At 51.6% G+C, this 21,231-nt stretch overlaps 1 protein-coding gene across 1 annotated transcript in view; it reads left to right on the top strand.

Annotated features, from left to right (window-relative positions):
- Nucleotides 1-11,795, top strand: part of STUM (stum, mechanosensory transduction mediator homolog) — a 50,253-nt gene extending 38,458 nt beyond the window's left edge. Inside the window, exons 2-3 of the mRNA XM_081039477.1 lie at nucleotides 419-598; nucleotides 4,897-11,795. Of these exons, the coding sequence (XP_080895603.1) occupies nucleotides 419-598; nucleotides 4,897-4,931 (215 nt within the window). The 3' untranslated portion in view covers nucleotides 4,932-11,795. The remainder of the gene's footprint in view (nucleotides 1-418; nucleotides 599-4,896) is intronic.
- Nucleotides 11,796-21,231: the final 9,436 nt, after the last annotated feature.

Raw genomic sequence — 21,231 nt, forward strand, 5'->3', positions numbered from 1 at the left:
TGGTGTGTGTGTGGGGGTGTCATTTCCTGACTTTACCTCCTGGGGGCTTCCATGTTACCTAGGGACACTGGCTCTTACCTCTGAAGCTTTGCCACCCAAGGTTGGTGCCCTCTCCCCTTGCTGTCTGTTGTCCTTGAAGGTGGCTGTACTGTTGCTCCTTAATGGCGGGGACCATTTGTCATGTGACATCTGTGTTCTCCCAAAGGCCCCTTGGCAGCCTCTGCCAAGCCTCCTCCAGGTGATACATTGGCCTCCCTGTGGGGACAAGAGGCGGGCGAGGTGTGAGCGGGAAGGTGCCGGCCACCAGCTCCTCCTCTCCGCGCTCCGGGAGGGTGGGCAGCTGGGCCCCAGGCAGGGATGAGCCCACATGCTGCCGTCTCCCAGGGCCCTCATGCAGTGTTCCCTCGGCCTCTCCCAGGGACCTTTGTCTCGGCCTTCACGGTGCTGTGTGGAGCCCGCACGGACCTCCCGGACAGGCACGTGTGCTGCGTCTTCTGGCTGAACATCGCGGCCGCCCTCATTCAGATCCTCACGGCCATCGTCATGGTGGGCTGGATTATGAGCATCTTCTGGGGCATGGACATGGTCATTCTCGCCAGTGAGTAGCTGCTCACTGTGGGGCTGGAGGAGGGGAGGGGCTGGACGGGGCTGGGCGTCTGTGATCCTGCAGCGCCCGGGTGCTTGGCGGGGAGAGCTGCAGGGCCTGCTGCTCCCCCGAGGTCTTCCCTGTGTCCTCCTCTCGAGTGTCCGTGGCTGCCTGGGTAGGAGAGCTTCCCCACACGCCCAGCGCCGATGTCTGTAGGAAGTCCTGTGTGCAGATAGGTAGAGACTATGTGTACCTGGCAGAATGAATAAGAGGGAAGGAGCCCCTATTCAGCTCAGACCCGTCAGGCATCGCATTTGTCAAGGAAGTAGGGTGACAAGGGTGTGGCCCAAGGAAGCTCAGGTCCCCTGCACCTACCGGTTCCCGTCCCTCCATCATGCACTTTCCAGAAAGAAGGAAAAGGCCACAGGAAACCCTGTAACTGTGCTTTTTACAGCCAGAGCGGCATAATTTCTTTTAAACGAAGCTCTTTGTTCGTTGATGCTAAAGCCTTACTTCCTAATTGGTATTGACCTTTACCAATCATTTAACACAAACTTGATCCAGGCACAAACCTGTTTTGTGAAAGGGCTTACCTTTATGAAATCAAGTTTACCAAAGACGGCTTAATTAACGTTTTAAAAATAACCTAGCAAGATCGTAAAAGAGACACCACCTATTTTAAGCAGCCGTGCATGTCGCCCTGTGCCCCATGCATATACCCTGTGTTCTCGCACGTTCGGTCGGCCACGGTTCCTCACGGACAGGGACCACACCTCCTCAGGCACTTTGTCCTTCTCTCCACACCCCACACTCCTCATTGTGTCCTGAAACCAACAAATCCATTCATAACGCGATTGTCAGTGCCAAGGGTAAGGACAGCAGAGGCAGGAAGGGAAGCTCGGCATTCAGGGGGCCCTAGAATGATCTGCAGCTGACTCAGCTTGAGTCAGGATCCTATGAGGATCCAAGGCCCAGGGCACACACAGATGCCAGGACCAGGCAAGTCCTCGGGTCAGTGGCCGGTCAAGTCTGACCGGGCCAGAGGAAATGCAGGTACCCGAGCCTAAGGGAGATCAGCAGAGCTGGTGGATTTGTCAGACAGGCTCCCTGGAAGCACGTCCTCCAGGGCCCGAGTTGGGGGAGAAAGTGCGTTGGCTGGACTGCCGGAGCAAACCAGGCAGATGCTGGGAGAAGTGGGAGGGAGGCACCAGGCCTCGCTGAGTGGTGTCGTTAGGGAGGGCATCGGGAGGTGAGCAGGCAGAGACCAGCCCATCCAGCTCGTGCGAGCCCCGCTCTTGAGCATGTCCAGGGACCACTTCCATTTGGGGGGAGGGGTGCAGGACAGGAAAGAAGTGCTGCCAGCTGCCTGTGATCTGGTGCTTCCCTAAGGATCTGTGGGGTAGCCTGTAGCTCCTGTGCCTGTCCCCAGGTACAACCTGCAAGGTGCGTCTGCTCTCAGAAGCTTCCTGAGCAGCAGTGAGGAGGCCCCATCTCTGCCCAGTATGAGTCCAGAGCCCCCTTACTGCTTCATCTCATCACCCCGAATATCTAGCCAGGCACTTGGACACTTGAATGAGTAACCTTTCCATTAAGGTGGAACACACCTATGTCACAGGGTGGGTCTCCATAAATGTGTGTTGGAGTCTAATCGGATCCGTAGAACTTTCTGGTATTCTTGTCTTTGGTTACCCTTAATACCCAGGAAGCACAGGGTCTAGATCTTAAATGTAATTTAAAAAGCTCATTTTATCATGTCGTAGGTGAGGAAACAGAGACCCTGAGAAAAACAGATGGGGACCCAGTCAGTTCCTCACTTTCCATCACCACAGGCTGTTGACTCTTCTATGGCTGATGTGGGGACCATAATTGGGCTGCAGGATAATCACATGCCAAGATCCCCTATGCCCACCCTTCGTCCCCACTCCCCTCCACCCGAAGCCTTCACTGTGGGTCAGAGTCAGCTCCTTGGAGTCTCTACACTGGCTTCAGGGACGCTGTCTTTGTGTCAGACTTTTTAGAGCACTGTTTGGGGATGGATTTGAGGGCAGCACACCTGTCACACCTCACTGCTAACCACTTACCCTTCCTGCCCCACCCCACCCCGAGCCACCAGACTTGCTCACCCATCTCAGCAACACAGTGCCTTTGCACATTTTCCAAAAAGTAAACCCACCCTCAAAGGATGAATAATTGCCACTCTTGAGATGGTGCTTGAATGGCTCCGAGCAACAATGGTGTCTGTGTCCCAGGATGACTACTTTGAAGGGAATAACCGTGACTGACCTGTCCCTCCTAGTAGATAGTCGGACAGAGGCTGTTCCTTCCAGTGTCACTCTAGCCCCTTCCTGTAATAGTGAAGAAAAGTTTTCAGTTGTAACCATACAGAATGATTTTCACATGCATTGTCTAGGGTGTCATCAACAAACAGACTGTCAAGAAAAACTCCTAAGAGGGGAATCAGAGAACTAGATATCAAAGTAGAAGTTAAAATTAGAAACTTACAAGCATGTTGCTCTATTTATATTAATAATAAAAATAACAGTCAACAACAGCCTGTCTTGGACATGAGACAATAAATACTTGGTAGTTCTATAGTCGCCTCTTTCTACTGCCACACTCATGGCAGACATTACTAATCAATATGATGCTTTCTGCTGAACAGTCTTACTGTGCTTGACTCTGGGCCTCAGGCCGTCACTACCAATTGATCTAAGATGTCTGCAAGATAAAATCTGTTTGCCATCCCTGGGTCTGGGTCTTTCCCAAAGCATTAGGTTTTACATATGTGGCTCCTATCGATACCAGTATAAGGGCAAATCACATGGCTCAGACAGAGCTGTGCTGAGGCCAGGAGGGATCACTTTAACATCTTTAGGTTCTCGCAGCTGACCCTCCTCAGAATTCATCCTCAGGTCCATCCAGAATTCATCTCAAGGCAAACATGGTTGGGGGTGAAGGAAGTGAGAGGGGCAGAAAGAGAGCAGAAGAGTGGGCTGGGCTGAGATATGGAGGGAAGGCGCGAGTGGGAGAGAGCTTTTTGGGGGTGTCTCAGTAGGTATGACCCCTAAGGAGGGGAGATCCCTCACTGTGCACTCTTGCAGCCAAGCCCACACACCAATGGGGCTGATCGCCAGCTGTATGGCTGGTCATTGTGAACACTGAACACACCCCTGTCCTGTCCCTCAGGCAGCCGCCCTGTTTTCATATTTCAGGCAGCCCCTCTGGTCTCTGTTTACAGACTCTTTTTTTCTTTTTTTTCTCCTCTTCATGCTGCCGCACATCTCGTGCTGCTCCCAAGTTTCCCAAGGTGAGTCTGTTGATGGGTGCCCGGCCTGGAGCCTGGGCTGCCTGGGGCCCTCCCTACGTTGCCCCACCCACTGCTTCTCTCAGTTGGTCAACGGGCTTCTATTTTTAGCTTTTTATTTTGGAAAATGTTTAAACATAAGCAAAAGTAGAGGACCTCGTATAATGAGTCCCTACAGGCCCAATTTCAACAATTGTCAATTCATGGCCACTCCCATTTCATCTATTACTCCCCATGTCTTCCCCTACCCCCAGCACTGGATTATTAGCACCTAAAATTGATGACTAATCTGATAAAAAGAAAAAACCCGGTTAAGTCCACTGGAGCGCCTCTGCTGGCTAAATTACCAGTTAACAGGGGGTAATCATTCAGAAAATTCCAGACTCATAATTTCATCCTTAAATACTTCAGTAGTTATCTTTTTTAAAAAATGTAACCATAATTCCCTTTCACACCCAGATAAATTAACAATAATTCCCTAATATCAATAGTGGTTCATTTTTCCCAATGGCCTCCTAATTACAGCCAATGATTTAAAGACTCAAAGCCCTCAGTCACCTCTGCCTGTGTCACAGACGTCCAGCTGGTTGAACACACACTCATGGTTATTCCCTTCTGTATGCTGTCTCCCTCCTGGCACCTTCTCCCAAAGCTCTGCATTTGGAAATCACTCCAGGCCAGTCTGGTGGGGCCACTTGTGTGCAGTGGCTTCAGAGGTGTGAATTCAAGAGGTTATCAATGATAAACTCCCAAACCCCCATGGCAGATACCCTCCTCTCAGATATCCCCACTAAACCCAAAGCTCCACAATTCTCCCTTCATCCTTTTGTTTCCCATTAAAAAGCCAATGCCCTTGGGAAAGTTGGACCCTGACTATAGCAGTCATTTATACCTCTATGTGAAAAAGATCTCCCGAGAGCGGCATATTCTAGCCTGCGGGTACCTCCTGGAGAAATCTTGAAGGAAGTGGGTGTCTAGCCATTTCTCCTCTGCTTCTTCCTCACAGGCTACAAGGAACAGGGAATCCCACAGCAGCTGTGAGCCCGGGGCAGCCGAGAAGTTCAGCGTGACCCTGTGAGGGCCACCTCCAACAGCGGCAGGCACAAGGACCTCTCCATCTCCTCTTCTGTTGTTCCTGGGTTTGGAGTGGAAATGGGGGGGTTAAAAATATTATTTATTTTGAAAACACATCTGCTTTTTTCAGCAGGCTCTGAGGGCTGCTAGCCCTCCTTGTGGGCACGGGCGCCCAGAGCATCTCCAGGGGGGTAGGGAGTGGGGTAGAGACAGGAGTGCTGACAGAGAGGCTGGAATGGTCCTGCTCCTGCTTCCCCCTCATCCCACATACTCCTAGCCTTGCATTGCCCACTGCAAGGGCCCCGTCCAGCTGAGCAGGGGCTCACCAAGGGGCAGGACTGTGGGGGATATTTCCTCTGCCGGAGTGGTCTCCTGAGGGCAGCACCAGGACGAGAGTGAGGATGGACAGTCTCCAGTCAGAAGTGCACAGGCCTACTATGCCCTCAGCTCTGGTGGTGATGGTGGTGGTGGTGGTGGTGGTGGGACACAAATCCCCTCCTCGCTGTGTCCTGATCCTGCCCCCACCTCCTTGCCACTGAAATCTCTGGGCCTATGTGTTTTGACCTTTGTTTCTCTGGGGAGGGGGACTGTGGTCCCATCCTTGGGGCAAAACTGCTAGAATCATCAGAGCTTCAGACACAGCATTCCCTGCCCAGGTCTGAGTGAGCCGGGCTGGCAGCCTTTCACATTTCACTTAACACCGCTGCTGGTTCACAGTCCTTTTTCTGAAAGTTTTGGAGTGGATGGTTCTCTGAACGCAGACATTTTGGATCTGAAAAAGAGAATAGGAGCCATTTACCCTACATTTTCTAACACCCTGCAGAGTCTGGAGCAGCTCTCTACCACCGAACAGTGACTGTGTGTCTACAGGGAACATGTGGCTAGTCAGGCTAATTGGCATCAAGAAAGACAGCAAATAGCCTCACCTGGGTTCAGCTCAGATTTACCACTAAATCAGTTATGGGAGAAAACTTACCACTTGAGAACTTTTGGGGTTTTAGAATGGCAAAAAAATTGTCCAGGGTTCTGGATCTTTGAAATCCTTCTTGCAAAAGATGCATTAGAGTGAAATCTTTGTTACAAAGCGATTCCTCCCAGGGCAAAGGGATTGTTGGGCCCTTTCAGATACCTCTGTGATGGTTATGGTCAGATCCCACTGGAGGCAGGAACCAGCAGAAGCTGTCCAGGCTGCTATGGGTCACGGATCAATCTGAAATGAAGAAAAAGGAGCTCCAAAATGATATTGGCAAGGCAGACATTTACACGTCTGTTTTCTTTTCATTTTCATTCTAACATAAGAATTACTAAACTGTGGGAATGGCCCCAAGCTCCGTTTCTACCCTACTGGACTTTGTGTCGTTGGGTGTGTCCTTTTCTGAGTGTTTTCTTCCTGTCTATCAGGGGCTCAGTCAGAATTTGGCCAGAGCTGGAGAAGTGACCTGTCTGGCCATTTTTTTCTGTGCTGGGTGGGAATGCCTGGGGAGCCCACAGCTGGACAGGCCCGCTGGCTCCACTGTGAGCCCCTTTGGGGGCCACTGCTTGTATAGTCTTTGTTCTTAAACCCCCTACTTGGGCCAGTGGCCCACCCACCCATCCACTGGGTTTTCTAATTACAGTATGGGCAGGAAGTGGGCCTTGGGGTCCCTGTGGCCTGGACAACTCCCTGACATCCCCTCCAGCTAGCTAGCTACTCACCCCCCACCCCATGGGCCCTGATTCGGAGGCAGGTGTCGGCTGCTGGCCGGATCCTACCTGCTGTCACCCCTTAATTTTAATAAACATCTCTCTTCCCTCCTCCATCGCTGCTGGGGGCTGGGTTGCACTTTCTGAACACCTAGAAGCAGCTTTATCTTCTTTCTCCTCCTTTCTTCCTGACACCAACGCAGGCCATTTTTGCTCCTTTCATGTCTGGAAGCCTCTGTGTTTTCAAGGCGTGGGACCAGATTTGGTGTGGTCAAAACGCCAGACCCTTTCGCTGTGTGAAGACAGGTCCTCCAGGCCAGGGGCGCACTTGGGGGGAGGCTGGCTGTTGGCTCTTGGCAGACGCGGTGCCAAAGCACGGAGCCTCCCCTAGAATCAGATAAAACAGCTTCAGCTGACGAAACAATGCTCCAGCGCCAGCCCACAGCCCTCACCCCAAACAGCTCCCAGAGTTTGCCTGTCTCCCTGGAGTGATGACAGGTTTCAGGTGGGGGCTGCCTCCACAAGTGAGAGAGACAATCTTATATTCCGGGCTGGGGCTGGGGGTGGCTGCTGAGGGGGTAGAGAAGAGGTAGCAATTTTTGTCACATGTTTAGTGACAATCCAGACACAGGTGGGATTTTCTTGAGTGACAAATGTCACCATGAGTCCCAGGGTGGGGTGGCTTAATTCAGGAGTTTGTGTGCTTGGAAGGTCATCTCCAAACTTGAGAAGATATCAACTGCAGGAGGAAGCCCCTTTTCATTTAACTGATGTATGGAAGAAACCAAGAGGACCTCTGCTTGTCTTGTGAACAGTGAATGTGTGAGGATTGCCAGGTGGGTGGAATCAACTCAAAATAACACCCCTCTAAATTAGCTCAGCGTTATCATCTTTGTTAGATAAGGAACAGTGGCCAGTATACTTTGAGTAGTGTAAGCTGGTGACTCAGGCTGTTAGAGGGCCAGAGTTAATTTACTAAATGCCAGCCAGTTGAAATGTAAGGTTCTCGTGCCAGCAAGTGCTTGGTTGATGCACAGCCTTTGGGTGACAGAGCTGGGATGGTCTAGAAATCACAGGGCACATTTCAGGTTTGGCCTTTCATCAGTCAGAATTCCATAGGACATTCCCTGGCCCTGGGTTTTGGGGGTGGGTGTGTGTGTGTGTGTGTGTGACAGGGATGTAAAGAACGTCACAGTGAATGAGATACTTCCAGGACCTAATTGGGACACTCAGACCAGAGTCGCAATTCCCTTGAGCCAGAGTAGTACAAGAATGAGCCACCTGGCAGCCTGGGTGTGTCCTGTGGATATGGAGACTGTTGCCCTGGACCTTAAGTGCTGACCTGCTTTAGAGCAGGATTTCAGGCTGGAAAGGCCAGGGTCCCCATGGAAGCAACAGGAAGCAGATGGCTCTTGGTCCTGTCTGGCACCCCTCCTGCCTGCTGGGGGCTGCAGGCCGGAGCGACCCTGCGTGGCCCTCCCCAGCCCTGGCCTGACAAGCGGCAGGCCTAGAGCCAGTCTTTGGATGCACTTGAGGGGACGTAAGGAAGGGACATGGAGTGAGATGCCCTTCCTCTGCTGCCCCAGACCCATGCATCGGCCCCAATGACAATGACAGCTTCCAGATGCTGGGCCTTTGCCCAGCTACAGTGTGGTGGTGCATTTTATTTTCTATGACCGTTACCAACAGCCTGGCAAGGGGATATCAACAAGCTGTGTTTTCAGATGGCAGAACTGAGGTGCCAAGAGAGGAAGCCACGTGCCCCCAAAACCCAGGATTCATAGGGCTGGAGCTGACTCTAGAGCCTGTGACCAAGCCCTGCCACAGAAAGGTGGGGGATTGCAGGGGGCAAAGAGAGGGTCCTCAGGGGGCCTGGCCCACTCAGAAGTCATCAGGTCACACACACACACACACACACACACACACACACACACACACACACACCTCCTCAGAAAGAACTGAAGGGTCTCCGTCTTATCCCACAGCGCACCCTGTTGTTAGCATGCTGGGTGGCCCTCCAGCCAGGCCCAAGGAGCCATGGGGAGGACACATGCAAACAGGGGGCACTGAGAGGAAAGAAAGCCGCACAATCGACATTTCCCCAACAGGGACTCAGTGCTCAGAGAAAAAGACCAAACACAGGCCCCAGACAGCGAGCCCTGAGGCCAGCGTGAGGCGCGGCTGAATCCAAAAGCCCACAGACCACCTTCCAAAGGCTGAGCTGACGGTGGTCCTTCTGGGACCAGCTTGGCTCTTTAAAATCCAAAACGAAACCCCAAAATACTTTCTTTGGTGAAGCCCTGACACTGCCCAGATGGGGAGAGTTTGCGAGGGTCACTTCAGCTTTGCCTGTTTCGCCCCATCCGGCTCCCAGGCCCACCCCAGGCTTTAATGACACTGGTTGTTTTTATCATGTTAGTGATGTTGGCAAAGAAAGCCTCACGCATTGTGTAAACTGCCTGGGGATGTATAATTTAAATGTAAATCCTCCAGTTGGTGGTTTTAGGCCTTGTTTACTATTCTTACTCCCTCTTGCTGGTTTGTTTGGAGGGCTTTCAACAGAGGGACTGGAGGTGGATGAACGCTTTTAAATCACCCTTCAGCTGCATGGACCCTCCCCAAAGATGGGATCTTGTATGTGGTTGGGAGCTTCAGGCTTGGGAAGCAGTGCGAAAGTGTTGGGGACCATCTGCTGACTGTCCCTCCCCCCAACCTGAGGCTGAACAGACGCAGGGCTTGTTCCGTCGTCCCTGGGTGTTGGCTTCACATGTGTGGCCTCCCGGTTTTGCAGTTCTGCACTCAGCAAGCCCTCAGTGGGTACTGGTGTGGGCTAAGCGGGTCCAGATGCCACTTTCCTGGAGAGCATCCCAGCCCCCAGCCTTCCCAGGTGAAACAGCAAGGTGAGCAGCGGGAGGAGACGGAGAGCCGTTCCCCAAGGACTGGGGCTGGACCCTGTGTCTGCAGCGAGCTCTGTGTAGGGGGCGAGGAGGCTGGGCTGTCAGGGAAGGTGAGGCCTAGGTCCGCACAAGTGGGTGGGTGTTACTTGGGGTCCTGCATTTTTATCAGTTTTCTTCCTGTTAGATTCTCAGAGCTTCAGAATATTCACGAGGTCAGAGAGGCATGGAAGGTCATGGTCAGACTCTCCTGGATCCACCCTAAATCCCACATAGAGATAGGATGAACCCCTCTAATGACAAGTGGGGGAAACCCCAACCACAGTAACCCCCTAAAGCCCCCGAAGCCCGGGGCATGAGTTCCAGCCTCAATGCTGTTGTCTCTCCAACTGCCTCAGGTCTCAGTTTAACCATCTATATAGGCTGGGAACAGGAGGGGTCCGGGCAGCCATCACTTTTCACACTTCTCCGAGGAGCCCCATCCGGTGGTGGCAGAGACGGAGGGGGAGAGAGAGGCTGCTATCTCCTGAGCAAGCCTGGTGGGCTCAGAGGCTGGCAGCCCTGCGCTGAGGCTCTTTCCAGTAAAACAGAAACATTGGCCGTGCACGCTTCGCTCCTGATCCTGTCTCACTCAGGTGCCACTTGTATATGTTTGAGTTTTTGGTACAAGCTGTCTCTGGCTTGGATTTAGCTGCGGAATCTCCGTCCCCAACCCTTCTCCCTCTTTCCCTGCCTGTATTTGCCAAAATGCCAACCACCAGAGTGGTTAGGATTCCACAGTTCACTGCCCCTTTGTACTTGCACCAAGTGGGCAGGAGCGCACACACTCTCACACACACCCTCGCAGCCCCTCTGACTGCTGGGCAAATGCAAGACAGAGTCTGTCTGGAGGCTCAGGACTGGGACTTAACATCTTCAGAAGGGGCCCCACCCCCATCCAGAAGCTATCTCCTTCCAGCCTGGGCTCTAGCTGGTGGCACTTTTTGCCCTTGTCAACCCCCCCCCCCCCGGGGGGGTGGGGGGAGGTCCAGATGAGCAGTTTCCTCTCTCCAGGGACCCTGCTCTTGGATCTCTTCCTTCCAGGGACCATGGGTTCAGCACCCCCACCCCACCCCACCTGGCTGTTCTCACCCCTCACAATCCCACCTTCGCCTTCTGTAGGAGGTGGTTCTGCCCAGAGAAGGGGGGACAGTGATCTCTTCTGGGCATTTTCTGGGATGCAGACATGCTTCTTTTCTGAGGCTCTTTTCTGTTTCCACAACCCTCCCACCTGCCGCAGTGTAGGAAGCAGTGAGGAGAGAAGGGGGAGGAGGTCATGTCCGCCCCACTTTCTGGGTTAGCGCTTAATCTGTGTTCCGAGAAGGTGGTGGAGCGGTAAAAGGCCTGGGCGCCCTGTGGGAACCCTGGGCTGGGCCCGTTCACAGGCTAAGCTCCACACTGTTGTATAAGGTGCCAAATCTTTGTAAACAACATACATAAAAACAAGACCGGTTCTGTGCGTATCAGCTGAATTCATATTTGGATGAGTGTTGTGCTGTGATCTGTAATTTTTTGATACTGTGACTGGCTGTGTTTGGGTCTCTCTTCTTTCTGTTAAATCAATCGCTGTACATTTCTACAGTTCTCTGACAAGACCCATCTCTGACCTCCTAGGGCTTTCTTGATTCAATTCTACCCAGACCCACTGGGGGCTCACCCCACTCCCACCAGCTTCCCCCAGGATCCAATCCAGCTAAGGGGGTTTTTCAGCCTATCCCAGTGACCAAAACATTCCTTGGTCCCAAGAGAGGAAGAAACCTCTGATGTCAGGAACCCAGGGATGTTTCTAGATTTGCCCTGGCCCAAACCTTGCAGCTTGGGCCCAGGCCTGCCTGCAGCTTCGCTTTCCCAGAGCCCTCAGGACCGAGCCCCGGCAGACCTTCCAACTGCTGCTGGGGTCTCCACAGCACCCCATAGGCGCTGAGCAGGGTTCCAATTTCTCCAGCGCTCTGCAAGCTTTGAAATTCATAACTCAAGCACCATTACTGTACATGTAATGAAAAACACCATGTATGACAATAAAAACCTCTGTACATATCTCCATGTACATATTTATATATATACACATACATTCCTATTATAAATATATAAAGCATGATGGCTCTTTGGCATTCCAAGTTTGTGTTGTTTTTTTTTTAAATCCTGGAAATAATGGCTTTGGAAACCTTTTCTTCCTTCCCTTCTTTTCTATGTAATAAACATTCATGTGACCTTTCTGGTGGCTTCTCAAATCTCTGTGTCCTCTCATTTTCATTAGTGGACAGGTCTCTGACCGGTTCTTAAAAAACTCCATCTCTACAGTGTTTGCTGTGGGTGTGTGTTCTATTTGTGAAGGCTGTCCTTCTCCAAGGACAGCCAGTCAGTGCCTCTCTCCTGGAGGGGAGCAGCCCCTGAAGAGCTCTCCTCAGGTCTGGAGGGGAAGGGCTGTGACCAACACAAAGGCATTTGCTCCGCAGAATTCCTTACGCCCCCAGGCCCCAGGCTCTGAGACAGGTTTATGCTTGCGTGTGACCAGTCACAGGAAAGCACGCGTGAAGCTGCACGCAGGAGACGGGAGGTGGGTGGGGTGGGAAGGCCAGAGCTGGGTCGTGGGCAGGGCTGTGGATCCATTCTGAAGGTGCGTGGCCTTCAGCGACATGGAGCGCAGACCTGGGGCAGAGAGGGTCCCGGGAGATGTATTAGCCAGGACTTGTTGTTCCTCGTGAGAGAAACTCAGCTTGAGTCAGTTTATGGAAAGGAAGATGGAACGAGGGGAGGAAAGGAGGGAGGGAGGACAGAGCTGCTGAGGAAGCAGCAGGCCTGGCAGCTCCTTGAGCAGATGGTGTGTCCCATCTGCATGGCTCCACTCCTCCAGTCACATGACTGTCCCTCAACTTCAATAGGCCAGTGCCCCATGAGAAGCTGGAATGGAAAGCTGCCACCAGCCAGGTCCCTGAGGCCTTCTCACATTGTGACATAAACCAGGAATTACTGAGACAGTCCCTTGGCCAATAGCAAAGGAGGAGAAGGAGGAACCCCTCAAAAAAGAGGAGATAGCCATGTCTGGTCACGTGAATGGGGTACACGTGCATGGCTCAGGGGCAGCAGCATATCCTGGGCCCAGCTGCCAGCGCGCGCCCATTTCCCGGTTTCTGGGAGGCACAGTCCCAGTGTCCTTGTGATTAACCAGGAGACATGAATGTCCCCTGAGTTAGTGCCTCCTCCACCCACCAATGCTGAGTTCAGCCCCCGGAAGGAACTGGCTTTGGGCAAAGTTATCGGAGGGGGAACCTGCAGCTGTCTCTCCTGTCAGAGCCCTGGATATTTATACTTTCACCTAAAATAGTTATGTAAACAAACAAACAAACAACAACAAAACAAGCCTCTGAAAAGCAAAGAAACTTTCAAAACTTTTCCAGAATGTAGTTGGTGGAAGAAATAAGCACTTTTCAAACACTTAGAAGTTATCCCCATTGTCTGTGGTTCCAGGCCAGGAGGGGAGCCGGAAGTCAGGAGGGAGGGCCTGCCTTTGGTTCTGGGGAAACTTGAAACACATCAGAATCTTTTGAAGAAGCGGAGGTGGTGACGTGTGGATCTTATTACAAAGAAATCACTGTTATTACTTTGAGCCACCTGTCCCCCAACATGGCAATGTCCCCAGAATCTGCAGCTGCTCTCTCTCCCTGAGTGGAATGCAGCCCTCCCCTCCCCTTCCCACCAAACCCTCTCTGGACCACCCCCCACCCCCAAGCTCAAGAACCCCAGGGACTGGGAACTTTTTTGTCCTCCACCCTCCGTTCCAGAGCCTAGCTCCTCCCACTACTCAACCCACGTGATTCTGGGGACGGCTGCCAATCACAGAACCCACTCCTTCCCAGCCAGGCCAATAGCACTGGCCCTCTTGCTGAGCCAGCCTGCAATCGTGGGGTCTTTCCTGAGGTCTTCTTAACTGGAGTTACAGGAAAGCTGTTTTTCCTCCTTGGCCCTGAGGTTATAGTGTGGACATCTGAAGCTACCTATGACCAAGGTTCTCACCTCATGGAGATGTGAGGATGGAGCAAGACACAAGATGAGAGATGGAGGGAGAAGGTCGTTCCCATCATCCTCAAGACTCCGACTGGCCTGGACCATGCCACAGTTGAAGCACATGAGCCATCTGTGCTTCTCCCTCCTTTTCTCCCTCCCTCCGTTTTTTTCTTCCTTTCCGTAAACTGGTTCAAGTTGAGCTTCTCTCCCTCATAACAAGAAAATATCCTAACTATTTGCTCCCAAAGTCTCCTATGACTTATTCTGTCTTCACTGTTCTTTCCGTAAAGAACAATAGCCATCATTGACTGAACTTCTACAATGTACCCAATGCAGACCTCCCTTCTAGCCCCTTCCTCCCCCCTTTTTACTCTACCTGACCCCTTCTGTCTCAAATGACAATATTGGAGAACAGTATTTAAAGAAAAAAACTTGTAGTTGTATACATGTACAATGATTTCAATTGAAACTGTTTTTAAATATAAAACATTCCTGAAAAGGTTAATATATATGCACCCTTTCTTTTCCCATCAACCCGATTGTAAATGTAGATGTCCCAGGTGTGTGTACTCACACCCCACACCCCCCCGCCCGAGGCTGAGCCTATGGGACACTTGATGAGGCATCTCAGGCTGCTTGCTGGGGGTTGCCAGCTGGTTCATGAGGGGCCAGTTAAAGAATAAGAAACCAGGGCTGAAGTCTCAGTACCTACGTCTAAGTATCTCCTTCTGGAGCCCTTATGAAAATGGAACCCCAGTTTAGCATTCCGAACCCTTGAGAATTCTCTGAGATTCTTGACCCTCAGCCAGTGTTCTGCCATCCAATCCCATAAAATTCTCCACAAAGCAGGGCCTCTGACTCAAGTCACTTCACAGAGGGAAGCAGGTTTTTCAGACATGAAACTCTCCCCCAAATAGCACCACCTCCTGTAATATTTTTATTCCCCTCGTGTCAATCCTGGCCTGGTTCCAGGCAAACTTCCCTGCATGGGAAAGGTGGAATTAGTAGAAGCAGCACATTGTTAATTGATATGAAGCACACTTGCATATTGGCTCCCTCTCTCCACCTCCACCTTCTATCTAAAATGGAAAATATTTTCTGCAGAGTCCTCTCTGCACCTAGTATAAAAGCAGAATGTGTTTCCATTGGCTTTCTGCCCATCTCAAATGTTGGTTACTTAGCCATGCAAATAAGCACAAGTTCACAGGCCTGGGGCTTCTAAGGATTTCATCTGGACCCAAGAGAAGCTAGACAGAAAGAGAGGAAACAATTGGAAGGAGAGGAACAGCCACATGTCAGGAAGGGGTGGTGACACTTTGGTGGCCTGACATAGATTTTCAAAGTGTCTCATAATTTCAGTGAATGCATTTCACTGAGGGGCTTTTTCTTTGTTGTGAGACTTAAGAGTCATGGTTCGATGTGGTCATATGGCAGCCCGGAGTCCTGGGGCCCCAGGTCATTAAGGGGCGACTCTGGCAACATTGCAGAGGTGGAAAATGCTGCCTGTTCCATGGTCCAGGGTGTAAGGAAAGAAGTCACTGCAGATCAATGGCCTCAACTGCTTCCTTGGCTGTGTGGGCCCAGCCTGTGGAAGACTTCTCAGGACATGGAATTATGGGAATTGGTCTGGACTGCTGTCATGCAGGGTGTCATACGGGGTCTCAGCTCCCGCTCCCCGCACAAGAACGCAACAGATGGTGAGGCCAAAAAGGAACACCCACAGAGCCATAGGTAGGGGAGTCATACCGTTATATTCTCGCCGGCGGCTGGGTTGGAGACACAGGAAGCAGGAGCCACACGATCCACAACCCGCTGTCCACTTCTCTGCCAACCAACCTCACTTGCTAACTGCAACCCGTGCTTGCTAGCTCAGCCACGGCAGTTATATCAGTGGCTAATGGCTAACCAGTAACAGCTGATGGCCAACTAGTCACAGTGGATGGCCATCTACTACGTGAGCCAGCACCTTTCCACGTGAGGCCGAGAGCCTGGAAACTGCTCTCCAGGCTCTGTCCCCACAACTGCCCTATGGAAGTGGACTGTAATCACATCTATAAAATACCTCACAGCAACACCAGGTTGACACACAGAACTGACCATTGCGCTTGGTTTCTGTAAATCGCAACCATGTTGAAGAATTACTAAGACAACACATGAGTAATGCCTTCTAGAGCTGGTACAAAGCAGACACAGGATACATGGTGATGACGCACAAGAAAGAAACGCAGAAAGAATTACTCCCAGACTCTAACATGGATAGTGGGTGATTTTCCTCTTCTTTATGGTCCAGGCCTTTTTAAAATTCATATCGGAGATCCATTAACTTTTAGTCAGGTTTTTTGAGTTTTACTGTACGTAATGTCTTATATACAGTACAATTCACCCTTTACAGTTCTGTACACAGTCTTGTGTACAATTTGTCAAACACACACAGCTGTATAACCACGACACAATGAGCACATGGAGCATTTCCTTCAGACCAGAGAGTTTCCTGGTATCCCTCTATATTCAAACCACGTGAGGGTTATCCTGGGCATGTAAGACTGGTTCCAGATTTGAAAACGAATCGATGCAATTCACCATATCAATAGACTATCAGGCCAAAGATGTAACTAGGCCGGGAGAAGCCTTGAGAGGAAGGAAACTTTCTCTTCCCCAGGGCATTCCTGGGGGACAGGAGAGGAGCTTGGCTGAGCAATGGGTCTTCATACCTGTAAGTGAACTTCTGACACCTTCCTTTGCAGCAGGTACCTTGTAACTTAAATGCACAGACTGTCCAGAAGGGGGCAGCCTCCCCTCCCCTGACCCGGTCCTGCTATTTCAGCAGCCTGGGTAGGCCATGGTCTTACTTCACTCCAGCACGTGTTTTCAGAAAGCATGATTAAAATTGGGCATTTTTCCCCCCATTGAAATAAAACAGGGCTGCTGGCGACAGCAAATTGTCTCAGTCTGATCCTGTTTGTCCATGATTTGCAGAAACTATTTTTAAAATAACCCAAATACTTTTTGCCACATTGAAAACCACAGATTAGCATTGCACTCCTACCCTCCCAGACTCCACACCCCAGAACAGCTTTACTCATTCACAAGTTTGGGAGGTACAGGCCTGAAGGTGGAGATGGAAACAGTACGTGATGTTAGTTAGCAAGAGGCGGCACTGTTATGGACTGAATGTTTGTGTCCCCCCCACAATCCATATATTGAGTCCCCAGCCCCCAATGTGACTGTATATGGAGATGGGACCTGTGAGGACCTGACTGAGGTTAAGTAAGGTCATACTGGGGGGAAGGGGTCCTAAGACTGGTGCCCTGAGAAGAAGGGGGAGAGAGCTCAATCTCGTTCTCTCTCTCTGCCTTGTAAGGACTCAATGAGAAGGTGGCCGGCCGTAAGCCAGGAAGAGGGTCTCACCAGAAGCCAAATCCTTGATCTTGGACTTCTAGCCTCTAGAACTGTGAGAAAATAAACTTCTGTTGTTTAAGCCATCCAGGCTGTGGTATTTTGTGACGGCAGCCCGAGCTGGCCGAGACAGGCACCTACTCAGGGAAGTGCATCATTTTTTTATATTATTATTGTTGTTGGTATTGTATCAAGCTAGTTATTACTATTATTTTTTTTAGAAAACAAAACAAAAAACCCCTGCAAGCCCTCCCATCTTGTTAAAGTGTGAAATTCCTCTTCTCACTCTGCATTTGCCATTCCCTTCCTCTCTTCTCTGCTGAATTTGTCATCTCGGGCCTGAGCACAGTGCGCTAAATGCCAGGAACAGGCCACAGCTGTCACAGCCAAGAGAGAGAAACGACACACATGTTGTTTCGTGAGGTTTGTGAGAACTTAGATGAGTTTTCGGGTTTTCTGTGGAAGGGCATGTGAGCCAGACCCCGAGTTGGCAAATGAACTCGGTTCTGGACTCTGTTGAGGGGTGTTGTGGGGAGCAATAGTGAATCTCCGCGTCTGTGTGTCGCAATGCTTTGAAGGAACAGAGGGCTGCGTGGGCTACGCCTCCCTGCAGGGTCACACAAAGCCTAGAACAAACAGTGCCCGAGTGTCAGACAGCTCCTGATCCAGCGTCCCCACCCCGACTCCCCCGGGCTGGCTGTTGGTCTTGGGGGCTGGAACCAAGGCCTGGGCTCGGCAGCTCAGCCCCCGCCCCCAGGAGAGAGCTATGCTTGGCATCAACATTCCCAGGGCCTGGTCAGCTTGATAGTCACCTAAACCAGGACCCAGGGCTTGACAACAGGGTGTCCCAGCAAGCCTGTGACACAGCCGGGTGCCAAGACGAGCCCTGCGGCTCAGGACACTCAGTCATTCAGGATCTGGAAAGATCTTGAGCTTTGCTTCAAAGCTTGGGTCTGTAAGTTACTTACCCTCTTTGTGCCTCTACTTTCTTATGTTCCAAATGGGGTTAACAAATCTCATCTCATGAAGCTTTTATAAGAATTAAATTACTGAGCCTTAAATCATCCAGTGTGGTGCCTGGCAGGTAGTAATTCTTCATCAGTGGTCACCGTTATTCTAAGGCAGGGGTTGGAGGATTTTTCTATAAAAGGATTTTTCTAGCCTTTGCAGCCAGAAGTCTCTGGCAACTACTCAACTCTGCTGTTTTAGTGGACAGCAGCCATAGACAGTTCATAAAGAAATGGGCGTGCTTCTTTCCAATAAAGCTTTATTTACAAACAGATGGGCCCTAGTTCTAAGGTGATACTTGTTCAGAGGCTAGATAGTTATAGGAGGGGAAAGAGAGGGGCCAGAGTCAGGCGGGTTTCTGATGCATGGAAATGTCCATGCAGTGAGGGGAAGGGGCCTGCGTCAATATGTATTATTGGAAAGGACTATTACAAGCCAAGGGTTCTTAAGATGGGGCCCATATACGACCTGGGGATTTATCAAGGGGCTTTAGGGGCTGTCTAGGAGTCCCTGAATTTGGATATAACATTGTGTAACGCATACAGGCATTTTTCTGGGAAGAGGGTGCAGAGCTCCCTCTAATTATCTAAGGCATCTTTGATCCCCAAAAGGTGAAGAACCGCTGTGTTAAGCCAAGTGATTTCCCAGACTTCAGTAAAGATCCCCTCCCCTTTGACCTTGGGTCCCTACCAGACGTAGGGAGGAGAGGTCCCAGGGCTGACTGGGCTACAGCTACCTAGAGGCAGGCGTGGGTCTCCCAGTCCGTCCCTGAGGCCTTCTTCCTACTGCTGGTTCTCAAACTGCTTCAAGGAGGTTTTCCTTCTGTTCCTTGGTCTGAAGACAGCCCCCTTGTCACCAAGGCAGCTGGGTACTCCCCAGCAAACCCCCTGCACACCCTCAGGGAGTCTGTTATTTTCAACTCTCCTCCCCTTTGAAGTTGGATTGCCCACTAGGCTGAAGGTAATAGGGGTTCCACTGCTGGTGGAAGGAAGGTGACCGTAGCAGTTACCACGGTCTTCACTGTGGTAACTGGAATGACGTGGAAGGTGAGACGTGGGGCAGGCCTTCAGTCAGTGGTTTTGAGTCTGTGAGCTGACTTACTTCTAGAAGGGTCTGCAGTTTCCCGTTGCGGCAGCCAACATCAGTGTTCTGGGGTCTGTGCTGACAATGCTACCTGAGACCTGAGATGTCCGCATGGCCCTGTGGTTAGAGACGAGCTTCTCAGAGTCCATGAGGTAACAGAGTGTGGGCCCAGATTCATCTCACAGTGAGCCCAGAAGCTCCTCTGCCATCCCATGGGGACCTCCCCAGCTCCCAGTGTAAGTGGGGTAGGTTGTCAGTGCAGCTGACAGAGTGCTCAAACTCGCCCCTTGACCTAAGGAGCAAAGACGCTCCCAAGGGCTGTAAGCACGTGAGCGACTGTTCAGGCTGTTTTCTAGATTCCCAGCCAGTCCAGTCCCTATGAGATATGTTGAGGGAGAGAGGCGGCACCCCTCCCAGCCAGTGGGACCAAGGTCAAGCCCTTCTGAAGCTACGGGGCCGAGTTGGGGTGATACAAAATCCCACCCATGCTCTCCACGCAGGATGCGGTGGGGCTGTGGACAGGGGCTCCCGGGAGCTTCATTTGGTTCACATGCTGATTCCTTCTCCAAAGGGCAGGCAGGGTTCAGGGGGCAGCCTCGGCCATTGACATTGGCCTGAAGGGGGCAGCAAGTCCCAAGACGCCATTCATTGAGCCAGAGGACAATTCTGGCCCATCCAGGGGCCCCGTGCCCTGGTGGTGCTCAGCCTCCTCTAAGCCCTTCCTGCACAGCCAGGGTTCTAGTCCTTTCCCCATGGCCAGCAGCTCTAGGGGACGTGTGCGGTCCACGCTCAGTTAGCAGGATGAGGGGGTGCAGAAGCTGAGAGGGACTGGATGCCCCTCGTTATAGAGGAGCTCCTGTCTTGTGTGTGGCTAAAGAGGGGGAGCGGGCAGAGGCGCTGAGGGGTGAAGCGTGAAGCATTGTCTCAGTCAGTCTGGGGAGTGGGCATAGGAAGCTGGTCAGAGAAGCCTGCGTGGACACAGGGGCAGTGTTTAGTGACCACAGGGTGGCACATACGGTTGGGGCTGATCGCAAAGCTCTGGTAGGTGATCACAGAGGGAAAGGATTGTGAGGTGAAGACCGACGGACACTCACTCAGTTCAGAAAGTGTGTGTCGAGCGTCTCTGCTAGTCCTTCACTGGTACTGGCGAGGTCTAGAGAAAGACACTGAGGAGTGACGGCCATAGGGGGCTCAGGATGAGCTCACTGGAGGACAGGACGGAGAGGCCGGAACCCACCCAACTGGGAGTTTGTCTTCTCCTGCCGAAGAAGGGATGTCCATGCACCCCAGCTGCCTGCGATGGCTCAGGCACCCTGGTCATTTATGAAGCACCTGTCACGTGCCTGGCACTGCTAGCCACTGAGGAAAGAGCAGTTACAGGATCAAATCCCTGCCCTCAGCAATGTGGCAATAGAGGAAACGGACCCCGAGACCGGTAGACGGCTGTGAACACAGGTTTGTGACAGGTAACACAGGCATTGGAGGAGAGAGTGGCTGAGGTAGCCTTGCTTTAGCTGGGCGTTCAGAGTCCTTTCCAAGGAGGCAACATCTGAGCCAAGACCTAAGTCTGTTCGGGTTCTCCTGTGAGCAGAGCCTGAGGGGAGGCTTATCTCCTACTGTTTTTTTTTAGAGTGCAACCCAAGCAAGTAAGGGTCAAGGTCAGGTTGCACCGATACAAGGATAGTGATCATGGTGGTCCTACTAAGTGCTCCTGGCTGCTGGATCTCATGGGGCCGCCCACTGGAAAGCCGGTCAGGCTGTACCCATCAGTGGGGTGGGAGGTGAAGAAGAAAAGACCTATCAACCTGTTCTTTTCTCCCATTGGTGCAAGGTTTATTCCATGGGGAATTAAGTCCCCCAGACTTTAAGGTTACACAGGCACCGGCATGGGCAGATCCCAGGGTGAACCTGAGTGGATGCAGGTGGGAACCTACAGAGCTAAGATACCGATGGGAGAATCTGACGTTACCGTAGTTACCACGTGATGACCTGGGGAACGCACCCCGGGCAGAAGAGACAGAAGGTGCAAAAGTCCTGTAGCTTTTCTGTACTTTTGTCCTATAATTTTTCAAGATAAGGGAAGGACACCCCCCCAAATACAGAATTCTGTAAATGAAACCTCCAAACATGCAGGCAGAGCTGGGAGAGTCCTGAAGGGA

The sequence above is a fragment of the Rhinolophus hipposideros genome (assembly GCF_964194185.1).
Source record: "Rhinolophus hipposideros genome assembly, chromosome: 26".
In the NCBI taxonomy this organism is placed as follows: Eukaryota; Metazoa; Chordata; class Mammalia; order Chiroptera; family Rhinolophidae; genus Rhinolophus; species Rhinolophus hipposideros.